Source organism: Sprattus sprattus (genome assembly GCF_963457725.1).
Source record: "Sprattus sprattus genome assembly, chromosome: 11".
In the NCBI taxonomy this organism is placed as follows: domain Eukaryota; kingdom Metazoa; phylum Chordata; class Actinopteri; order Clupeiformes; family Clupeidae; genus Sprattus; species Sprattus sprattus.
In genome coordinates, this window is record NC_137909.1 from 20,717,098 (window position 1) to 20,729,597 (window position 12,500).

The window sequence follows — 12,500 nt, forward strand, 5'->3', positions numbered from 1 at the left end:
ATTGTATTGTTAAACAGCAGCACTTTGGAGGCAGTGACCATGCTTCTGCTATCAGTGGAAGAAATAGGATGTTGATTGTGCCACCTGAGCCATCACTTCCTCCTGCCGATCTCTATCGAGGACCCTTTCTCTGTTGTGTAAGTGAAAAGTCTCTGTGTGTGTGTGTGTGTGTGTGTGTGTGTGTGTGTGTGTGTGTGCGTCAACCTATAAAAAGAAGCTGTGGTAATCTCCGCTGCCTTTTTCAGAGGAGGCAGGTTGAGAGAGAGTGCGTGAGAACACAGCTAGCGGAGGCTATCAGAACCATGTGGATATCCGGTGAGGACATATAGATGGGTCTATGGATGCCTACAGATACTGTGACTTGCTCTCACATGTCTCTATAAGTGGTAGTGAGGTTGAGTAAGGAAGCCTTAGAGGGAAAACTATGTGCATATTCAATGGATTTCTGATCTACCTCACCTATGCAAGGCACCACCAAGACTAGCTCCATTTTTAGAACGAGAGGATCGTGGGAGTTTCAATGTGTTCCATGTGAGAGTGTGCTTGTGTGTGTGTGTGTGTGTGAGAGAGAGAGACAGAGAGGGAGAAAGAGAGAGAGAGTGTGTGTGTGCATGCGTGTTAGAGAGAAAGGAGTGTGTGTGTGTGTGTGTGTCTGTGTGTGTGAGAGAGACAGAGCGTCAGAGAAAGAGAAAGAGAGAGAGAGAGAAAGAGAGAGAGGAGTGAGTGTGTGTGGTTGGGAACAGGGACTGTGGTCCTGTCAGACTAATTGGGAATCCTGCTGTCTGGTGGGCCTATATTAATTACAGCTGGGATTATAAATAGAGCAGCCTCCTTCTGCTGCGTGTTGCTGGCCCTTTTTCTGGCAAAAGACTCACTCTCTCTCTCACACACACACACACACACACACACACACACACACACACACGCACACACTCCCTACAAATGCTCCATCCTCCTTTGACTTTCACACACATTAAGGTCACACACACACACAAACACACACACACACACACACACACACACACACACACACACACACACACACACACACACGCACGCAACAAGCACACATATCACTCTCAGTAGACAACCAAGTAGCTCTACTTCCAGAGAAAAAGAGCTGAATGCACGAGCCTCTTGAATTACGATATTCTGTCCAAGAAAGCAATTACTCTGATACGCTGAGCTGAGTAGCTGGCACGGCCCACTGCCACATACGATAAGAGACGGCCGAACGGCGTGTTTTCATCTCCGCGCGCTTCTCACACACCTGGGGCTAGGGCCGTGTAAGGGAAGGCATCGGGTTGTAATGCGATGCCTTCAGCAAGGTCCAAACACCCCCTCATAAAACGAACGGAAAATTCTAAACGTTTATACAATACAGGTTTTAAAAAATTAAACAATTTTTTATGGTTAGTGACTTCACCTGAAAGTGATCGTGAATGTTTTTATGAAAACTGTGCAGATAGATAAATGGACGGGTATTGTCTTGTTATTCTTGCCCCATTCATTCGGGTTATTCTCTCCGGAACCTCACACCAAACACTACAGACATGTGAACAGACATGCAAACGTGCAATTGCAATAGAGGTCATGATTTCACCGTCTGGCACACAAGCTTGTGAGATTTGTGGGTTGGGGACAGTTGAGGACGCATCCGAAGATGTTAAATGAGCACAAGGGGTAGTACGTGTGTAATCCACGCCTCAGATATGACAGGCATTTTACAGGTTAGCGCACTGTGTAGAGAAACGTGTAAACTGTGGTGACATGAGAAACTCATTTAGATGTTCATGGCTGCACTGAGTTGGCTATGGGAGTGTCTGGGGGGTATGGAGTGGCTGGTGAGGGTGCCAGGGGGTATGGAGTGGCTGGTGAGGGTGTCAGGGGGACAGCTTCGCACAGGGTGTGCAACCTGCTTCCACAGCAGTGTTGAGTGTCACTGTGTGGGGGGTGAGCCTACTGTAGGTCTTTGGTCTAGTATACAGCCAGGGTGTGTGTGTGTGTGTGTGTGTGTGTGTGTGTGTGTGTGTGTGTGTGTGTGTGTGTGTGTGTGTGTGTGTGTGTGTGTGTGTGTGTGTCTGTGTGTGGGGTCAGTGTCAGTGGACAGGTGTCTCACCTGGATCTGCTGCGGCAGGTTGTCGGAGACGGTGCGCAGCAGCGTCTCGGTGGGCTTCTTCCGGCACATGAGCACCAGCTCCAGGTCCATGTCGTCCTTGATGAGCAGGCCCTTGGCCACCAGGCCGATCCGGATCACCCCACACAGAACCCCGCTGCCAGGCTCCCTGATCAATGTGGGGGCACAGAGGAAATTGTACAGCGTTTATTTTTAAGTAACCACAATATATTCATGTCAATGATTAACATCACTCCTGTACAGGACATAACCTTAACCCCAACCCTAACAAACCTTCCAGTACGTTATTAGGATTTGTAATACAGCTTCTCAGAGTGTTGCAGAAAGATCTATTGATTGGGCTTTCTTAATGTTCCGAGGTTCGATATTTCTTTATAATGGTCGCTGCAAAAAAGTGATTGGCCACTGCTTCCGATTTACATATTTCAGATCATTCTGCAAGTAGTCTACACGTCTCGTAACACAAATTCTGTATCTCATCATCTGTTAAAGTTATACTTTTTTATAAAACAATTGGGTTCTATCGCGTTATTTAGCTGTTTCTGATTGGACGAGAGACGTTCCATGCGTTGGATTATCCAAGAACAATCCAACAGGGACTTTTCACAGCTAATAATAAATCACTCCGCGATGAAACATTCTATAGCGTATTGATGATAACCGTTAATTAAAATTTCTTATAATTCCAAACCAAGACGTTGACAATGGAACAATTTTTTGTTGCGGCAATAAACATTTTTTGAAATCGATAACTTCGTGTTGAAATGTTAATTGGTTGACTATAGAATTGTTTTATAAAAGCAATATAGCACGAGTGGGAGTGGGGTAGGTAAGGGATATTCCCACGTGTGTTGTTGCCTACGCCACTCGGCCTCCGGCCTCGGTGGCTACGGCCGAACACCACCCGTGGGAATATCCCTTACCTGCCCCACTCCCACTGGTGCTATATTGTTTAATAACACAACACCTGCAACTTGAAAGTTCTATTTGCGTCAAGAACTGTTTCTATTCTCAGTGGAAGCCAAGACACGGCAACAAAACCATTAAAACAAAAAGAGAGATATTTTGGTGGGATGTCTTTTATCATTTTGGCAAGTAACCTTATAATAAGCAGGATAATGTATGGTCCACTGCGCGTCGGGGTCCTGTTCATCCTGTCGGGAATAATTTTCCGATACTGTCCAGCAGACTATACATCATGCCTTACATCATATGGCCAATTAATATATAACCAGTTTGACATTTATTCGGTTTGGTACAAAATATTCACTGTACTAAATGATTAATTAGGTGTTTAAAAGTACATCTTACCACAAGGTTACTTAAAATAAAGTGTAGCCAAATGAAGGGTTGTACACAGTGTGTCCAGTAACTGGACCTTTGTACTTATGATGCACATATCATGTCAGTGCTCAGCGCATATTGCTGCTTCACCCCCAAATGTAGAATTCAAATCAAGGGAACTAAGGTGAATGACTGTAAACCTGCTCTGATTAAGATCAGATTGGGGAGTGCTGTGCCGGTGAACTGTGACAGTGACGCACACAAGACTACTGAGCACAACTGAAGAGAGCCGCGTGGGCAGGACTACAACTGAAACTACAGAAAGCACTGAGCCAGCACGATGCACATCACTGCATAACGTCTGCCCTGAGCAGGCAGGCAGGGAGGTGAAGAACACGCGGTCTGCCATAATGAAGAACACAAACTGATACGCATAAAGGCTGCTTAACAGAAGTGAGGAGGGGGGGGGGGATAGATTTAGGACAACCGCAGTAGTAAAAACTCATCCAAGTTGAACCACAACATTGCACTCTGCTGTCCACTCAATTAGAGTTTGTGCTACTTGTTGGGGTAGTATGAATGAATAACTACTCCATAAGAGTTTGTGCTGCTTGTTGGGGTAGTATGAATGAAGAACTACTCCATAAGAGTTTGTGCTTCTTGCTGGGGTAGTATGAATGAAGAACTACTCCATAATAGTTTGTGCTTCTTGCTGGGGTCGTATGAATGGGTTGCGTACTGTTTTTGGATGTGGTGTTGGCACAGCGGCTCATGGCTGTTCAATGCTAGACACTGCTGTGTATAATGTAGAAGAGATCTGTGTGACGACATTCTGTGCTGTGAGCTGTATGCATGCTGCTCTCTTGTGTGCGTGTAGCTGAGTGTATTGTTAGCGCTTGCTTTCAGGCCCTTGCTATAGCTTTTCACATCCTCAGATTGCCTGCGATTTATCTTACACTTGTACCCTGTCAGGAACTAGAGATTACACTTGGCAGCAGTACACCAAGAAAAGTCTTTTTCAATGGCCTCATGTCTACACTCTATACTGCCTCAATTTACATTGACTCATTTGCCAGACACTTTGATCAGAAACGACTAACGGTACAACAGACATTTTAGCAGAATGTGTGTTTCCTAGGCATTAAACCCATGCCATTCATTATTAACTACTCTTCTACCAGTTAGGGGAGACCTGCCTCTGTCTGAAGAACAAACAAATAAACAATAATCAATAATGAGGGCGGAACTGACTTGGTGCTGCCTTCGGCTGATTCGTCTGTGCTGACGTCTGTGTCCTCATCCTGACCGTTGGTGGCCTGTGATTGGGTGGGTTGGTCCATCAAATCAGAGACGTGTTTGAGGGCGCACTCCACGGTGGAGACGAGGGTTTGCACGGCCTCCAGCTCCTCTGAGGAGGGGTAGATGGTGGAGTGTTTGGCCATGACGTGGCGGTCATCGTTACCGAAAGACCGGATGGACCTCTGTTACACACACACACACACACACACACACACACACACACACACACACACACACACACACACAAAGAGAATAGGGAATGACAGTTCAGTCCAACAGCACTTTCAACCGAGCATTAAACATTAACTGGGTGAGCCCTGATCCCCAACATCACACAAAAGCCAATCTGTTCCACATACTGACACTGAAACAAACAAACGTGCACACGACGCACAAACACATGCGCACACGCACACGCGCACGCGCACACGCACACGCACACGCACACGCACACGCACACGCACACGCACACGCACACGCACACACACACACACACACACACACTGCTGACTTGCGCAGCATCTCTGGGCCAAAGGGGTTGTGTTGGGGAGAGAGGAGGTGCGGGAGCATTACGGTTTAATCAATCACGCTCACCTCCAGCCCGACGTGATGGCAAAACAAATGCCTACCCCGGCTTTGAAGATTCCCTCTGGTCTGTGCGCGCTCAATCACACACACACATGCACGCCAGACGCAAGCACACACCACCTGCTACAGCAAATGAAAGGCTACAGCTTCCTGCCCCACTAGGAGAATTTTAATTCCATTATCAACCCCTCCCCATTCTGCCGCCTAACACAATAATGTGTGGGAGCACCCACACACTCAGACACACACACACTCAGACACACACACACACACTCAGACACTTCCCCTCCAAAACCCGTAATTTTCCTGACATGAATCTGACCTATTACTGCAGAGATCAAAAGCCTGCATACAGCATTAACCTATCCATCTCCTCCTCGGTTGCTGCTGCTGCTGCTGCTGCGTGCGTGAGTGTGTGTCTTTCTCGCACAGCCTTGATATGAGAGAAGGAGGGAGTGAGGTGGAAGGAGGGAGGGAGGGAGGGAGAGACAGACAGACAATAAACAGGGGCCATGATATATATATATTTATGGGGGGGGGATTCATTTCCACTAGGTGACAGGCTCTCCTCCCCCGCGCCGCCACAGTCCTCCATCCTCCCTCAATCAAGCCTCCAGCTGGCGTGCCAATTGCCCCCCCCCCCCTTCCCCACTTCACTGAGCGGAATATACCTGTCACACACACCCCCTCCAGCACGGACAACCCCCCTCAATCATGTCTCCCTCACAACCTCCTCACCCCTACCAAACACTCTCCCACTGCCCCTCTCATTGTCCCTCTCTCCTACCCGCTCTTCCAGTGTACCCCCCCCCCCCCCCTCCCCCCATGTACCCCATGTTATTTTTCACCCTCTTCCATTTTCACATCCTGTCAAGAGCACGGCCAGCGTGCAAATAGCAGATAGAGAAGGGTTAGGAGGGGGGGGGAGCAAACACAGTTTTCATGCTTTTGCGGGGACAAACACATACAGCCAGCCATTCCAAACCATTTCCATTCCGCTCGGCACAGGTTCCACTGCCTATCTCCCACTGATAACTCCACACGTTCACATCCCACCTCAGGAGGCATCAGTGTCTCGATCGCACTGCCGCGTCAGCATCCAGACCAGATCATCTTAATGCAACACTATATCCCTTCCATTATCCCAACCCCTCTCCCATCACATAGCCGGTAAAACTATCCCCGCGCTCTCCATCCCTATTCCCATACCGCAGTCCCAGGAGGTGGAGCCGTGACCTTTTAGGGGCCGCTTTCATCAATTTCCCAGGCTGGCCACTGCGGCGTTAAGTATCCGTGCCATCCAGGAGGAAGGACTCAAATGTATTCATTTCCACCTTAATCCCAGCCAGCCCGTGACATTTCACTCTGCTTGGGTGGCATGGGGGCAGGAAACAAGCTCAGCGTCTGTGTTTTTTTTTTTCTTTCAACAATAGCAATTTTGTCAGCTCACCTGCCCTGGGTGAGTGGCCGGTATGTGTGTGTGTGTGTGTGTAGGGGGGGAGGTGGACTAGCTGACAAGGCAGCACTGGCATTATTTCTATGGATTTATGGATTAGAGAGAAGGCAACACACAGTTTTTTGTTCAATTATTTTCCCACTGACTGTTATTATTCCAGCTTTCCAATCCTCAAATGTATGACAAAAACAAATGATTGTTTTTCTTTCTTTCATTCAATTAAAAACCTGTTGCAGCTCCACACACACACACACACACACACACACACACACACACACACACACACACACACACACACACACACACACACAAAGTAATCTGTGATTTGTACTATATTACATCATGTAACCGTCCTAATCCCCTACCTGCCCCCCCCCCTCATAACGACTGCACTGCTTTGGGATGACTGCAGAATGTGGAGGAGGAGGAGGAGGAGGAGGAGGAGGAGGAGGAGGAGGAGGAAGAGGGTGCAGTAACTGGCTTCCCAGCCCATATTAAACAGGCAGAGCGTAAAGTTTATGGGCCGTTCCTAATGGGAGCCAGCGCGGTGCCGTAAAACACACGGAGAGATGCGTAAAAGAGTGTCAAACAGCAGAGGAGTGGGCTTAAGGAGCCGCACGCTGAATACTAACCATGGATTTTAATAATATCACTGAGAGGGGGATGGAAGGATAGACGGGTGTTAGAGAGGAAGAGAGAGAAGTGTGTGTGTGGGGGGGGGGGGGGGGTGTATGGGGGATGTGTGTGCAAGAACAGGGCTACTCTACTCAATCGCTCTATTAGAAAGAAAGGGCAAGAGAGATGGAGAGAGTTCAAGCGGGAAAGATAGAGAGAGAAGAAGAGAGTGGGCCAGCCGAAGATAGAGACACAGCGGGGAAGGAGATTATGGAGAGAAACCAAGAAAGACAGATGCATAGAGAGAGAGCCCAGGACAGCAAGAGAGAGAGAGAAAGAGAGAGGGTGGGAGAGAGAGAGGGTGAATGAGAGGGAGAGAGAGAGTGAGGAAATAATAGAGAGACAGGAAATATGACAGAGAGAGAGAGAGAGAGCAGGGCTATTCCACTCCATCTTTGTGTGTCTGTGTGTGTGTGTGTGTGTGTGTGTGTGTGTGTGATCGCATGGAGGACGGAGCAGAGCAGTGCAGTGAGAGAGAGCCCTGTGCAGCAGAGAGCAGAGACACACAGGCCACACGATACCTCTGCAGGGGCTTAATGAGGAAATGGCTTGAACAGCATGCATCTGTGGGTGAGGGTACATCCAAACAAACACACACACACATACGCACACTATTTAAGTAGCCCTCTTCCCTATATTCATTCATACTGCTATTCATCTCATTTATACACATGCGCGCACACACACATAATTATCCACAGCTCAACAACAAAATGAGTACAACACCCCAGACAGAGAAACCATTCCATCTACCAGCAGACAGAGATAGAGAGAGAGAGAGAGAGAGAGAGAGAGAGAGACAGAGAGAGAGAGAGAGACAGAGAGAGAGAGAGAGAGAGTTTGAATGAATCATTGCAGGAGCATCAAAGCCATCAGATGACATCCCAGCCAGCTGCTAATGCTGGAACAGCCCATCAGCCCGGCTAGAACCACTCCACAATGAGCTTAACATATCAGATTAATTTGATAATATAGTTTACTATATGAGATTAATATCTGACACCTCTGACTATTGCACTGCTGTACAAAAACATTTAAGACAGGACAAACAGTGCAATCCCCCTCTGGTGCTCTTGTATGCTGTTTAGCATGGGGGGGGGGGGGGGGGGGGCTGATGTGTTAGCAGGCTGATATCCTATGGGCACAAGCCCATTACATAATGCTGCAACCTTATAGTCTATTTCGTGTCAAAAACATGACCAGATAGATGAAACTTAATACCTGCATACTGGTCAACAACACATACAGGAAGAGGGAGAGAGGGAGGGGTGGGAGTGAGAGAGCACAGAAAGGAGAGAGAGGGGGAAGGGGCGGAATATGGATAAACCACGTCGGCTAAAAGTACAGGTCTGAAGTCAGCCAGCCTGCAAGCCAGCAGACGCACCCCATGCAGCCACAGTGGGGCATGAGTTATGGGTGGCTGTTAATGCTCTTTAAAGAGACTGCTGAGACGAGGAGGTGAGAAGGAGGCTTTATCACGCCGCAACGGTGCCCCGGGGACCTGCCCATCGTCCCAGGACGAGCTCCGAACAGGCCGAGGGGGAGAACGGCTCACTGGGGCCCCTGCAGATGAGCTATGGGCGGCCGCCTGGAGAGGACCAGGCCTCGCAGGGGTAACTCTTCACCTGCACCTCAAAGTTACGGAGGGCCGGAAGAGGCTGGAGAGTTATCCATCACTGTGTTTATTATGCAAAAGACTCTCCAACCTTATGCCTAGGGCTGGAATACTGATAACAATGTTGGGTAATACATAAAGGGATGTAGAGCAGGACAATGAATGGATAGATATCATCGTTAAGCTGTAATAATTCATGTAATTAAAATGGTTTAATGGACACACTGGGCTTGACTTTCATTCTGGTTGACTTGGATGTAGAGGATACAAATAATTCCCTACATTTCTGTGACTAATATGTTTTGTATGCTGTAGTGAATTGTGGTTAATTTCCCTGCAGTGAAAGGAAACCAACCGGATTTATGAAAAAGTGCATCGGAGGGAGTGTGTTTATTAAGTGTTCAATCAGTGAGCTTTCTGAGTGCTCTTTTAATCGTGCGCTGTATATCTCACACATACACACACACACACAAACGCACACGCACACGCACACGCACACGCACACGCACACGCACACACACACGCACCCGCACACACACACGGGGTAGGGGTTATTTTTAATGGTGTTCTGCATAAAGCACACATTTAAACTGCTCCACGTGTAAACACATTACATATCATAAACACAGGCAGGCACACACGCTTGGAGGCGGGAGTTGGCTGAGAAAAAACAACCCAAAAAATAGATTATGTGCCCCAATTATCCTCCCCCAGACCGGCGTGTTCTGTTCCGCACGGCGGGGCGCCAGGTGAGAACACCGTTTCCTGTGCACAGGGGATCGGTTCCAGCACACCTACTGCACACGCAACAGGAATGTCCTGAGCTATTTGGGGAATGAAACCAGTTCTGAGCGGCTCAGTGTTTTATAAAGGTGTGTGTGTGTGTGTGTGTGTGTGGACACTGTTTACCCATGTCAGTGTGTTGGCTAAGCCAAATAGGTGTGAATGCAGACCAGCTGAGCCCTCAATCAGCAATTTGTTCTCACAACAGGCAAGAGAGTTGTTTTGGACGTTATACTGGAGGATTGGCTTTGTCAAACAATAGCAGCATTTTTGTGGTCTGAAAACACTTGTTTTTGAAAAGGGATTCAATAGTGGGGACTTGAAAACACGAAAACACAGCCCTTACGTGGCGGTGTGGAAAGGCGATGACGAAACAGCCTCAACTTTATCCAATCACCTTTCATTCTCAGTGAACCTTCAGGCTGAGCTCCGCGCTCCAAAGCCTGCTCGACGTCCTCAGTGGCAATGAATAGAAAAAAATCTATTTTTGATTGCTAGACACATCATGGTTGTCAGCCAATTTGTTCTAGTTCGACAAGGAAGAGGAAGATCTATCGGAAACCTCAGCGTCCAAGGCCTTTTCTGGGTTTGTGTGATACATAGTGACGCTAATTGCTAGCTACTTTAAGCATGATAACTTCATGCTTTGTTGATGATAAAAAAGACAAAAAGGATTTATAGTATAGCTCTCTAAATATTGGAAAACATTATTTTCAAAACACTAAATTGTCGTGTAGACAACATTGTCGAGTGAGTGTTCAGTAGTCCTGCACACAAGAGTGTGAGTGTGAGTGTGAGTGTGAGTGTGAGTGTGAGTGTGAGTGTGAGTGTGAGTGTGAGTGTGAGTGTGAGTGTGAGTGTGAGTGTGAGTGTGAGTGTGAGAGAGAGAATGTGAGCGAGTGAGCGAGCAAGCAAGGGAGTCTGACTTTCTGTGTGTGTGTCTTACTGACTACTGTGTCTCTGTGAGTATGAGTGTGAGTGTGAGTGTGTGTTTGCGGTATTGTGAGTGTGTGTGAGTGTGTGTGTGTGAGTGAGCGTGTGTGTGTGTGTGTGTGTGTGAGTGTGTGTGTGTGTGCTGACACTGTAGAACAATGAGCAGCCCTTGGCAGATTGCATTACAAATTCAGCTGCTGATTTACACACAGCTCAGCCTGGCAGCACCAAAGCAGTAGATGGGTCTGCTTTATGGCCCAGCCTTTCCACAAGATCATTTCAAATTACCCCCAAACACACACACACACACACACACACACACACACACACACACACACACACACACACACACAGGATCACACTAAACACTCAAAACACACAATAACACTGTCCTGCATTCTACACACTGAAAAGCCCAAATGTAGCCCAGTGAATGCAGGAGCACAATGGGGACTGCTCCAGTCCTGAACAGCAGCCATGTTTGGGCCCACTTAGGCCCGTGAATGACACCGCAGCCAGCCTGCAATGGAGCCGCAGATAACATTCACTCTGCCCAGAGCTCCCATGCTCCCAATGAATGTTTACAACCTGGAGCTAAGCCTATAAACCGGGGGGGGGGGGGGGGGGGGGGATGACTGGGTCATCTCTTAGCCTGACTGAGGTTTGTGTCTGCATAAAGGCTACCTGAGAGAGAGAAGGAGGGACGGAGGGAGAGTAGGAGGGGTGTAAAGAAAAAGCCTGAGAGAAAGAGTGAGCGAGAAGTCAAAGTTTAAAGGAGAAAAAAAAGGGCGAGAGGGAAAAGGGAAAAGAGAAGCAGACACAAAAACACACGCACAAGAAAAAATACAAGGTCATCCTTCTCTCGCTCGTAAATCAATAGAGATATAGACGCAACTGTCCTGGAAGGCCGACCATGAGGCTTTTGTGTGTGTTGTTTCTGTCTGTGTGTCTGTGTGTCTGTGTGTCTGTGTGTCTGTGTGTCTGTGTGTCTGTGTGTCTGTGTGTCTGTGTATGCGTACGTGCATGTGTATATGTGTGTTTGGAACCAGTATTGAAGAGGATCCCAAGGTCAACCCGCCTGTGTGTGTGTGTGTGTGTGTGTGTGTGTGTGTGCAAGCACACTTACAATCTGCGTAGGAAAGACAAAGACATACAGAAAGACTGACTGACAGAGAGAGGGAGAGAGAGAGAGAGAGAAAGAGAGAGATAATGTATGTGTGTGTATGCGTGTGCGCGTGCGCGTGTGTGTGTGTGTGTGTGTGTGCTCATTAAACTGAGTTATTTATGAAGCCAGCACTCCTCTGCTGGGCTTTAATAATTCATGTGCTGCTCTCCCCGGAGGCCCTGCTCCCAGAGACGGAGGTGAGGGCAATTCGTCAAACCCTCATATCTCTCTCTCTCTCTCTCTCTCTCCTCCTCGTTCTCTCTCTCTCTCTCTCTCTCCTCCTCTCCCTCCTCCCCTCTCTCTCTCCCTCCTCCCCTCTCTCTCTCTCTCCTCCTCTCTCTCTCCTCTCCTCTCCTCTCCTCTCTCTCCTCCCCTCCCCTCCCTCTCTCTCTTTCTCTCCCTCTCTTTCCTCTCTCTTTCCACCTCTCCCTCTCTCCTCTCTCTCTCTCCTCCTCTCTCGCTCCACCTCTCTCTCTTTCTCTCCCTCTCTTTCTCTCCCTCTCTTTCCACCTCTCCCTCTCTCCTTCTCTCTCTCTCTCTTTATCTACTTCCCCTTCCTCCCTCT

General features: G+C 48.1%; 1 protein-coding gene across 3 annotated transcripts in view; it reads right to left on the reverse strand.

Moving 5' to 3' along the window:
* strbp (spermatid perinuclear RNA binding protein) overlaps positions 1-12,500 on the reverse strand; it is a 98,449-nt gene that overhangs the window by 31,736 nt on the left and 54,213 nt on the right. For all 3 annotated transcript variants that reach the window (XM_080848042.1, XM_080848043.1, XM_080848044.1), the window contains exons 4-5: positions 4,673-4,902; positions 2,120-2,285 (exon numbers count right to left, since the gene is read on the reverse strand). In XM_080848042.1, coding sequence (XP_080704168.1) covers positions 2,120-2,285; positions 4,673-4,902 — 396 coding nt within the window. The remainder of the gene's footprint in view (positions 1-2,119; positions 2,286-4,672; positions 4,903-12,500) is intronic.